This window comes from Sceloporus undulatus, chromosome 2 (genome assembly GCF_019175285.1).
Source record: "Sceloporus undulatus isolate JIND9_A2432 ecotype Alabama chromosome 2, SceUnd_v1.1, whole genome shotgun sequence".
Lineage (NCBI taxonomy): Eukaryota > Metazoa > Chordata > Lepidosauria > Squamata > Phrynosomatidae > Sceloporus > Sceloporus undulatus.
This window is the reverse complement of record NC_056523.1, coordinates 250,198,818-250,211,169: the sequence shown is the minus strand read 5'-3', so window position 1 is coordinate 250,211,169 and position 12,352 is coordinate 250,198,818. Positions and strand designations below refer to the sequence as shown.

General features: G+C 41.3%; 1 protein-coding gene across 2 annotated transcripts in view; it reads left to right on the top strand.

Moving 5' to 3' along the window:
- Positions 1–615: 615 nt before the first annotated feature.
- LOC121923260 overlaps positions 616–12,352 on the top strand; it is an 18,709-nt gene continuing 6,972 nt past the window's right edge. For both annotated transcript variants that reach the window (XM_042453529.1, XM_042453528.1), the window contains exons 1-3: positions 616–705; positions 7,145–9,326; positions 11,501–11,615. In XM_042453529.1, the coding sequence (XP_042309463.1) occupies positions 697–705; positions 7,145–9,326; positions 11,501–11,615 (2,306 nt within the window). In that variant the 5' untranslated portion in view covers positions 616–696. The remainder of the gene's footprint in view (positions 706–7,144; positions 9,327–11,500; positions 11,616–12,352) is intronic.

Here is a 12,352-nt window from a genome sequence, read left to right as displayed (position 1 = left end):
TTTAGTATGCATATTTTCATTGACACATCCATGCATATTCGTATTTTCAAATTTTATAAGGAAATAACATGGTTCAAATTAGAATGGTTTTCTTTGAGTAAATTATATTTATTTATATCCTGCCCTTTCCCCAAAACTGGACTCAGGGCGGCTCACAACAACATTAAAATCAGTACAATTAAAAGCATATTTTGCCTACTGAATATTTATCTCAACACACAAAAAGTTTGGGAGGAGGAGGGAGGGGGGTGTCTGATGCCTCGCTGCTTGAGAGCCAAACGTCCTCCATTCTGAACAGGGCTAACTAAGGGTCGCCCTGACCAGACCCCGTCCTCCTTTTCCCGGACGCGTCCTCCATTGTGGTCTGAGCGCTGTGCTATGGGGGGCCAGGGTTCGAATCCCATGGAAGCCCCACTGGAGGAGGATGTGGACCTTGGGCAGAGTCACACTCTCTCAGCCTCGGGGAGGGTGGAAGGCCATGCCAAGAAACCCCCAGGAGAGGGCTGCCATGAGGGGGAAGAGGCACCTAGCCCAGCAGCCTTGCCGCCCTTGCTCTTCCTCTCTCTGCCTCCTCCTCCTCCTCCGCGTCCTTTGGTTTCCATGAGGACGAGGAGGAGGAGGGAGGCTCCTTCCCTCAGGGCCTGGCCTCCTGGGCTCGGGGACTCCATCCCTCCCTTGGAGTTTGGGGACCTCTCCATGGACCAGGTGGGTCTCACTCAACCAAGGAGGCAGAGTCCTGGGCAGGATGTTGTTTGTTTGTTTGTTTGTTGTTGTCGTTTCCAAGTTATGGCACCCCTCAGGGCTTTCTTTGGCAAGGTTTGCTGAGGGGTTTGCCATGGCCATCCTCTGGGGCTGAGAGAGTGTGACTTGACCTAAGGGTCCAAAAACGCACTGCAGAAATAGCTATGTAGGGAGAGCTCTTGTAGCAGGTCCAAAACACACTGCAGAAATAATCCAGTTTGAGACTGCTTTAATTGCCCCTGGCTCAATACTAGGGAATCCTGGGAACTGTAGTTTTATTGTGGCCCCAGAGCTCTCTGACAGAGAAGGCTCAGTGTCTCACAAAACTACAGTTCCCAGTATTGCCTAGCATTGAGCCAGGGGCAGTTAAAGCGGTCTCAGACTGGATTATTTCTGCAGTGTGTTTTGGACCCCACTGGTTTCCATGGTCAAGCTGGGATTCAAACCCTGGTCCCTAGTCTCCAGACTCCTAGGAGTTTATCACACAGGGGTTAATTTTTTTAGAGAGATTAAAGTGCATTTAAAGCATCTCCTCTAGACGCCTGTCTGGAGTCGGTAATGGGCTGGATGAGAGAAAACAGATTCAGTTTGAATCCAGAGAAAACGGAAGTGCTTGTGATAGGCTCCCCCGGCCCGGGATTGGATGTTTGTCCACCTGTCCTGAATGGGGTCATGCTCCCCTTGAAGGACTCAGTTCACAGTCTGGGGGTGCTCCTCGACTTGTCGCTCCACCTAACATCTCAGGTGGATGTGACGGTTAGGAGCACTTGTTATCAGCTTCGGCTGATATGCCAACTGCAACCCTACCTGGGTTGGGGGGACCTGGAGACGATGGTACATGCTCTGGTAACCTCTCGGTTGGATTTCTGTAATGCGCTCTACATGGGGCAACCCTTGTACCATACCCGGAAGCTACAATTGGTTCAGAACATGGCAGAAAGACTAGTCACTGGATCCTCCAGGGTCAGTCACATAACACCCGTGCTTAAAGATCTCCATTGGCTGCCCATTCGTTTCCGGGCACAATACAAGGTGTTGGCTATTACCTATAAAGCCCTAAATGGCTTGGGCCCAGAGTACTTGGAGGACCGCCTCTCTCCATATAATCCACCCCGCACTCTCAGGTCAGCCGGGAAGCAATTGTTGAGAGTTCCAGATGCAAAATATTCTTCGACAGCACAGAGGGCATTTTCCATCTCGGCCCCACAGCTCTGGAACTTTTGCTGGTGAGCTCTGCTCGGCCGCCTCCCTTGACCTATTCAGGAAGGGGCTAAAAACCTTCCTTTTTCAGCAAGCTTTCCCCTAATTTGATGTAATTTCTGCTCTCCCTTCATTGCATTTGTACTTGAGCTAGCTTGGAAGATGTTATTTGTAATTTTTAATTCATTTTATTGTTGTTTTTATGGTACTGTGTGTCATTGCATCCTGTAACCCGCCTAGATCTATGGATAGGCGGGCTATAAATAAAGATTTTATTATTTATTATTATTAAAATGGTAAGTAATTGCGCCAAAGATTATCACACACAATTGCTTAAATGAAGTGATATCAGAAATACATTGTCGCTGAAATCCTGAAAGTAAAAAGATATGTGTTGTTAATGCTTCTTTGTGACCACTTTAATGGCAAGTTTTGTAGGACATCATGTGGGGTTTGGGGGCTCACTCCCATGCCAGTATTCTCTGAACATGCCAGCCACAGATGCTGGTGAAATTTTAGGAATAAAAGAACATGGCCACATAGTCCAAAACCCCCACAAAAAACTATGGTCATAAAGGCCTTCAACTTCAAATTGGATTAATTGCTGTGACAGCCGGTGGCTCCCATAGCAGATGGTGAATCCATTCCAGCTTTTATTTCATGCTATAAAGAATTGTTGTTGTTGTTGTTGTTTACTTATATCCTGCCTTTCTCCCAGTGAAGGGACTCAAGGTAGCTATCAGCAAATTTAAAGCAGTACAATTTTAAAACACTACAAAGGCATTCACAAAATATAAATATAAAGTTTAAAAATTGTTGTTGTTATGTGCCTTCAAGTTGTTTCTGACTTCTGGAGACCCTAAAGCAATCCTTTTTGATGAGGTTTTCTTGGCAAGTTTCTTTGCCATTGCTCTCCTCTGAGGCTGAGAGTGTGTGATTTGCTAAGGGCACCCAGCGGGTTTCCATGGCCCAGCCAGGATTCAAACTTTGGGCTCCTGTGTCCTAATCCAACGCTCAAACCACTACACCATGCAGACCCTCAATTAAACAATTAAAAAAGAATAAAAAATTAAATTAAACAATTAAAAAAGTTAAAACAATTACACATTTAAAAATATTAAAATGTATTAAAAAACTATATACAAACCTTGATCTGACTTGCACAGCATTTGAAAGCCCAACCTTTATCAGTTTTTTTTTAAATGAGGGCATCCTGGGCCCTATCCACACTATGAAATAACCTGGTTTGGAAATTGGGTTATTTCCCTGTAGTTCAGACGTGTACCAATTCTACTCAGTGCAGTTTGCGGGGAGTGGGACCAAAAAGCCCATTTAAACTGGTGCATTTGGCTCTGAATCCCTTAGAGGTTTTTTTTAAGAACCGCAACAATCTGCCTCTCCAATAGTGTGAATAAGCTATTGGATTGATTTGGGTTGTGCAACTACCATTCAGGTGCCTCCATTTTGATCTGGAATGATGGTGATTGGGAACTTCAGACCAGATTTAAATGCTACAGAGAGATTTGCTGCCTTAAAATGTAGTAGGAACAGTGAATTGATAAGTGTGACTGGCCCCTTTAATGAGTGAGCCCCAAACTCTGAGAGCAGCCACAGAAAAGCCCCCCCCCGTTCCCACTAAAGCATGAGAAGGTGGTTGGACAGAGAGAAGGGCCTCTCTGGACAATGTTATCCAAGTTTCTAATGCCTATCTCCAATATAGGTCTAGCATATTTAAAGCTATCTAAGGTGAAGGACAGACCGTCCAAAAAGGGCGGTTTCCCATTGCCCAGCTTTGGTCCACGGAGAAGCTGCAGCCTCAAGACCACGGGACTTCCCTGTAAACCAAAAATAACCCACAAAAAGTAGATTCTTCTTGCAGCACCATTATGACGCCACAGTGCGCCAATGGCACACTTGCGGTATCACAATGGTGCCACGACGTGCGGACGCTAGCCGTCTGTCACATAATGATGGTGTCGCCCATCTGTACAGGGCGCCACCATTTTGACGCCCTCTTCACGTGCAAGGGGTGAGGGGCATCTAGAAGCGCCGCCCCCACACATGATGAGGACACCCTATCGTGCCCGTCTGGACTGGGCCTAAAACTGGTAGTGGATTCACTGTCTCACTGAGAAAGGAGTGAGCAGTCACCACTTATTGGTTCTGTAGGTCTCCTTTGGTTGAGGCTAACCAACAGAATATTGTCCATATAGCTGGACGTTCTTGCGTGGTGTGCAACTGTTCATCAGTGCAAATGTATCCCTTTTTTACCACTTCAATTTGGGAAAAAATCACTGTACATTCTCTTGCTTAATGGATCAGTGAGAATGACATTGACAGATATATGGTCACAAGTGCAATGCTGATATTCAGCAAAAGGGTTGTGTAGCACAACACATATACATCAAGTATACATTTAACTCTATGTAAGCATGATGTAGGATCTGGGCCACGGCCACTTCTTTTGGTTGTGAAAATTAGAAATGCTTGTAAAAAACAACAGTGAGATTGGTTTCTAAAAGTATCACATTGCACATTCTGTCCTGTGCTTAGTAAGTGAATACATGCACAGAACTTTCTAAAACGTTATCTAATAAATATGCATACCATGATTACATGTAATATCACACAGTAACATGTAGACATGAAATGAGGTTAAACTGGATACAGTGGCTATATTGCTAGGGAATTTTGGTACAGTTTTTCATCTGTACTTTACTGTTCTAATAACAGTCTAATCATTGCTTTCACATGCACATGACTTCAATATTTATCTAGCCATTTTCCAAGAGTCACTTGGCTCTTCTGGGAAATGAAAAGGGTTCCTGCATGCATTATTTCTTTCCTGCCTTCTCCTAGACATCTCTTGCTTCCTTTCTTTGGACACTATTGTCTCTTCCTGGACCTCAATTCAATGTCCTACATTTTGGGCTGAGTTTTGTCCTGCAGTTGTCCTACAGTTTGGTCTTGAATTTGTTCCACATTTTGTCCCTGGTAAAAGTGGACAATTATGGCAACCCTACTGATCCATGGCCCTTCTCACATGAGCAGTACTGTAAGCTATTACAGTGGAAGTACAATCAATTTATTCCTCTAGGTGGCAACTTGAGACTGTGCTGTATACTGAAAATGAATACATATTTTTATTGTCACGTCTTGGTGTAGTGTTTGGAGCTCTGGACTACAACTTTGGAGACCAGAGTTTAAATCTCTGCACAGTCATGGAGACCCAGTGGGAAGCCTTGGGCAAATCACACTCTCAGCCTCAGGGGAAGGCAAAGGAAAACCCTTCTTAATAAATCTTGCCAAGAAAACCCCATGGTAGGTTTGCCTTAGAGTTGCCGTAAGTCAGAAACAGCTAGAAAGCACACAACAACAACAACAGGTTGATCCCCCCCTCCCTTGGGACTGGAAACATTTTGGATTTCAGGTTTGTTTGGTTTTTTTGTATTTTTGAATACCTGTATTTGTATATACATACATAACGAGATATCGTGGAGGTGGGACCCTAGTCTGAATAGAAACTTCATTTCTGTTTCATGCACACCTTATACACATAGGCTGAGGGTAATTTTATACATAATACTATATTTTTTAATAAATTTGGGTATGAAACATAGTTTGTGTACATTGAACCAACAAAAAGCAAAAGTGGGAGAAAGGCAGGACATAAATAAATAAAACTGATTGTTTTCCCACAGCCTTACTTTCCTTTCTTGTCTATGTGGCTCAAGTTGAATAGTCCAAGCCTTCCCTTCTCAATCATGATGCTTGTAAAAGTCCCTGTCTCCCAGTGTAGCAATAGGCATTAAAAAAAAAGCTCCCAGTGGTGCAGATGAGAGGTTTTTCATTAATGCAAAATGCTGCATAGACATGGAGCTAAGGAGGCTCAGCCTTACCCCCTTTCCATGCTTTGTGGTGCAAATCACAGCTCTCCTAGCAATTGCATCATCAGCCTAAGGTGTGGTTGGACCTAATCTCTAGAGTGACCATTAGTGATTTGTTCAAGTCTGTGCCAGGTTTTTGTTAGCTAAATAGTTTCCTAATATGATAGTGATAGTCCTAGACCCAGATGGATGTTGCATTGCAGGTCTGACTGTTTTGGCAGAGGCCTTGATCTGGGTACAACTTTCTTATATACTGTATTTAAAGAGTAGACTTCCTCACCTGTTCCAGTTTTCATCTGTGAAATGTTGGTGCACATGTGGTGGAAGGGTAAGGGTTTCATTCATGGCTCAAAGAGCAAGGATCTCAGTTCCAAAACAGCCTCCCCCAACAGTGCTTGGGCTACAGGCCCCATCATCCCTAGCCAACAATGAAATATGGAGGTGTGTGTGTATATATACATGCACTTATTGAGGATATTGGGAATTGTAGATGGGAGTGCATTTCAGGCATATATAAGATCTCAATCCTAGATCGGTCTCCTTGGATCCCCATCAAATGGTGAGCTAGCATCTATGTAAATCCGATGTATTCAAAGGTTCTACTCCAGTTAGGGCTTTATATTGTGAATTTTCAATGTGAATTGTTTTAATATGTATACATCTTATTTGTCCTTTGTAATTGATGTGTTTTTAACTGATGTTGTTTATCTGTTAATTGTTGTTTTCCTCCCCACTTCAATCCATGGGGAGAGGCTGGTAAGAAACAACAACAACAATAATAATAATTGTTATTACAATTGGACTTAGCTATAGTGACAGAGATAGAGATAAATAGGAGAAAGAATTTTAAAAAGCCAGGTAGAACTTGGAAGAGAACCTAAATACCCCAAAGGCACCAGATCCCACCTGATATTGGAAGCTAACCAGGATCAACCCTGGTTAATACCTGGATGGAAGTTTGCCAACCAATACAGGTGCTGAGGGCTATTTTTCAGTAGAAGGAACTGGCAAAAGAACCTCTGATTATTCCTTGCCTAAGAAAACTTGATGAAATTCATGGCGTCGTCTTAAGTTGACAGGTGACTGGAAGGCACATATACACACACAAGGAAGGATATAAGTTTTTTAATGTTTTTTTTACTATGAAATTTATGTCAGAATACTTCCTATGTAGCACAGAGGACCATTACTCATCTCAGCTGTCCCATTTATCATTATTGAATATAGAGATGCAGAATCCCAACATATTGCTAATAAATAATGTTGTTAGCCAGTACTGGAGTAGTTTTCATCTGTCTATATTTTTTTTTCTACAGAAGGAGTATCCATCTATGACGCTATTAGAATCTGTATTTGCTGAGACTGCTGCTGAAACTGACACATCATGTACTCAGAACCAGAAGTTCTTACAACATAAGCATGCAGCTTTCTATGAAAAAAGTGTATCTGGCTGCAGCCCCAACTGCTCAAATTCAAGCAAGTCCAGAAGCAGCTCATTATATTCAGTAGCTGATACTAAAATGGGTTTTGAGGAGCTCAGCAGTATAGGAAATAGAAGGAAATACCAAATTCAGAGACTCTTGGGAGGGGAATATCTGAGAACAGAAGGAGAAGCAAGTATCACAGATGAACTAACACATAGAAAACGCTTGAGCATTACCCATATAGATAATAATTTATGTGAGAATGTTGGCATTCCTGAAACACAGAAGCTCAAAGATGTTGGAACCTGGTCTGAATTGTTTCTTGATAAATGTCCTGTTGGGGATTGCATAGAGGAAACTGGAAAATTTGACCTGGATCATAATACAGAAAATAAGATGGTTCAAAAGGGCGGAGGCAAGGATGCTATAGATAAGAGTGCTGGCAATTTTTATTTAAAGCAATTTCACTCAGATTTTTTAAGCCAGTGTGTAGCCTCTGAATATAAGCCAGAGCATTCTGAAATACGGAATCCATTTACTTTGTTCAACAGTAATACATCATCTCTTCCAAACAAGATTTTAAGTCCTGGTTGGACAGCCAAGCACGAGAGAGAAGGAGAGGATATATTTTCCAGCTATATTTCGGGAGACTATGAGGTAGATGGTTACATGTGCAGAAGTGCAATAAAAAACCATTTCCAAAACTCTCATATTACACATAAGGGAGATGAGCCAGGTGTACCTACATTAGGCTCACAGAAAAATGAAACTTATTTTTGGACTCCCCTTAATGATAGTTCAGATGAGGAATGTAAGGAATGCTTAGATGTGAAGACAAATAGTTTATCAGCTATGGAGAGCAAGAAAAGCAAAAGCTCTTGTGATACTGCTAGCTTTTTTAGACCAACAGACAGGAAATTTTTCAGCTCAAGAGTGCTCAGAGGCAGATTTTGCTATACAGAAACATCTGACAGCAGTGAAGAAAGCTGGAATCCAGAAACCTTTGAGATCAAAGAGTATGAATGCAAGGATTTCAGGTGGGTTGAAAAACCTGAAGACTCCACTGGGACCATCAATAATGTGGAATGCCTCAGTGAAGAAGCTACAAAGAGAAGCATCTTTTTCAATCCCAAGTCTGATGTGAAAAAAGATCTATCAAGGGATGGGATGTTACATTTTCAGCCTTTACAAGAAGTCACAGATCAGAGATATGAATCTGAAACAGGACCTATACCAGAGATGGATAAAAGTTTTGAAGAGGATAAGCATACTGGAAAAGATGGAGCCAAGAGTACATACAACAGTGATGACTGCAACAGAGACCAAAAGAAAACTGAATTAACATCCCAGAGGAAAGAGCCTGTTTTGCAAATGAACAGTTTCTGTGGGAATTTGTCACCAGGCCCTTCTGAAAACAGTAGTTGTAAAATGGGTTCAGAATCTTTGAATCTCAGTTATAAAAGTACTGACTTGTGCAGTAACAGTGACTGCATTTTGTTAGACTTGATGTCCCATTTTAGTGATGAAAGCACGGCACATATGTTCAGTACATTCCCAAGATGTCTGAAAGGGGATGTAAAAGAAAATATCTCTGAGGGTGTTGTCAAATCAATAGGAAGTACTAAAAGTGGTGCTGGGGAGTTAGTCAGTGCAAGGGTAAGAGCTGACATCCACCACAAGCTGTTTTGGAAAGACAAATCCTACTCTGATGATAGTGTTTTGGCTAAATATTACTTCTATTTGAATTATCTCAATGAGTCTAAAAGGCGTCAATATGAAGATGGCAACCATTCATTCTCTTGTCAACAATCTTCTAAAAAAGCAAAGATTTCTATTCTTTGCCCCCATGAGAGTAATAGTTTGTATGAACAACAAGCTGAGGAATGTATGAACAAAGATTTTGAAACTTTTGGAATAAATTGCCGTAAGGATAAAAGAACCGAGGCTTTAAAATCACAAAGTCATCCTGAACAAAAAGAATCTAAGGCTTTATTCACACGTATCAGTCCCAAACATCTGTTTAATTGTGCACCGAGTAATAACAGACAAATAGGAAATCCACCAGTTTCAAAAGGTGAATCTAAACTGAGGTTTTCTAACAAGATTATGATGCAAATGAATAGCTTTTAAAATTAATGTAATGAAATAGAAACATTGTTAAAGCAATGGAGTATGAGCTGAAATCAGCAGTAGTTTTTCTCTTTTATATAGGCTGCACACTTTCTACCCCCAGATGCACATCATAGAGTAGAATAGAACTAGCTTAGGCTTGAGTCCTGGTTCTGGTGGAAAGATAGAATATAATAAAGTTATTAACAAAAACAATGACCACAACAAGAAGCTAAAAAAGACAAATAAGGGTCTGTATTCTACATTGTCTATTTAGTTATACACACAACTAAGTAACATTGCCAGGCCTAACCTGGCAACTTGTCTGAAGCCTGCTTTTCCAGCAGCAGCTGCTCTGAGATATGGAGGTCTGTTCTGCTGCTGATCAGGGAACAAGAAGGGTGACATTTTCACACATCCCTGTCACTAGCAAGTGAGGCTGCAACAAGGATTTGGAACAGGGGTTTGCTTCTGATTGTCACAGTCTCACTCAATGGCAGGAGGGAAGTGGAAAAATCCTCCTCCTGTGCTCTGATCACCACATGAACATCCATCTCTCAGTGTGCCTGCTGCCTGATAAAGCAGGTTTAGGAAGGCATTTACAGTTGTGGCAATAGTTTTTTGTGGGGTTTTCAGGCTATATGGCCATGTTTTGGAAGAGTTTATTCCTGACATTTCACCCATATCTGTGGCTGGCATCTTCAGAGAATGAGGATGCCAGTCACAGATGCTGGCGAAATGTCAGGAATAAACTCTTCCAGGCCACATAGCCAGAAAACTTCACAAAAAACTATGGATTCCGGCCATGAAAGCCTTCGACTTCAAATGGTGGCAATGCTATCACAATTGTGACTATATAGTGTTAGTGAATAAAGAGCAGTTATGGATCTGTCACTATGCTTTTAATCTGTAGTTGCCCAAACAGCAGAATGACTGCAGGCATTTTACTCTCATTTTCATCATTTACCAATAAACATTGGAACTGATCAAATTAAAATTGGAGCTATCCACAATTATGAAAGAACATTTAAAACATTTTCTATCAATTTAAAAATTTTGTTCCTGTTTTACTTAGCAACATTTAAATAATTCTCTGCATTACAGTTTCATGCCATGTAGTAATATCTGTATGGAACCAATATTGGTTAGTGGAGATTGAGAGATTGACTTTCCACCCTAGAATTGGTTTCCTTTGAGGCTGTGTCACTGAAGCAACTCCTTGCTAATCCAGGACATCGAGGTAGCAATCATGCAGTTTACAGTCTGCATTAAGACTTCCAGGGACTCTGAAGTCCCCCTATTAGGGAAAAAATTGGTGGTAAATTTATTGACACCTCCAGGAGCAGCAATTTTGTCTAAAACAATGTGGAGGGACCTACTTATATCTTGTTTTGACTCCTGTTGCAAAGGATTTTATAAAACCAGAAGTAGATTTCTAGCTGGTTCCTCAAAATGGCTCTGCACCATTGTAGTACCATGGTTTGTCACATGTACAGTGATGCAGAATAGCTTTATCATTGTACAGTTGACCTATTTTTGCCTTTTTATATAAGGAACACCATTCTGCTATGCCATTGTATTTAATGGGACTTGAGCATCCACTGAATTTGGTATCCATGGGGGGGGGCAAGCTGGAACCAAACCCCAGTGGAGTCTAAGGGCCCACTGTACTAATTACTACTGGACCAGTATAGATGTGATGTGGGAGGTCTCTTATGGGATCACCCAAACAAACACTGTAATTTGGACCAGAGAAGTAGTGGTGTGGTACCTAGTCTATGAAATTAACTGATGTAAAAGGCTTACACCAGTCACAGAGGGAGTATATGGTCTGTATGTTGTTGGACGGTAATGCCCTTGAGTCCTAGGCAGCAGAGTCAGTGATGAAGATAATGGAGTTCCACATATTCTCTATCCATAGTTTAAATATTTCCATCTAATATCACTGCTATCATCATCTCCACAACTCCTTTTAAGTTCATTTAATTTTTTAAGCATTGGAGATTTAATAGCATATCTCATATGTGAAGAATTAATTAGATTTCTTTGTGTGTGTGATTCTAATTAACCAAACTCAGACCTCTTGTAGATATGGAATGAATTGTGGCTACATCTACACTCTGTGGACATCTTTTCTAGATAAAGAAGTATTTGAGGTCAGGAAAACTGAGACAAATGTACTTGGTCCTAAGCGGCATTGGGCAAGAGCCAGCATTGCATGGTCATCTTACGGACATGGAGGGGTGAAGCCAAGGTTTGCTTTTTTGTGCTTTATTATTTATCACACAGTGACATCTTATATTTTATTGCATGCATTGTGCTGGATTTTGAATGGAAGAGGAAAACTGTGAAGTTATTTCCTGCATATGAATAAAATATGTATCAATGTCATATGATAACAGAATGAATGTTTTACAGTGTGAATTTTACAATATTTTACTGTAGGTTAGCCCTTCAAAAGGGCTTGGGAACCTGTGGGGCACAGGCCCAATCCAGGATTTGGATAACCCTAATTGGTCGACAAAGATTTAAAAATAGCTCAAATCTTAAAGCAAATGCTTGCCTATGATGTTTTTCTCTGTGTATAAGTGTGGCCATTTTTTAAAAAGGCAAACTGGGAATTAGTTACTGTAAGGTTGATTCCTGAGCCCCTAACAGCAGTTTTTGTAATGGTTTGCATCAGTGTATATCTTTCCCTCAGTCATGCCATACTGTAAGTAATAACAAGGTTGCCCTTGAGATAGGCTTTAGATATACAGTATTTGCTTGTCATTGGAAACCAGGGATCCATAGGAACTGACTTATCATGGATAAGCACTACTCCAGAGCTTGCTGTCCAATCACCCCTACTTGCAGAAGGAACAGCTACACAACAATGAAGCTTCACTCTGTAGTTGCTTTGCCCAAGTATAGTTGCTTCTCTGGTTTTTTAAAGCGACATATGAAATACATAAACAGTCCTAAATCAAACTATGGATTCTGACTCTGGTT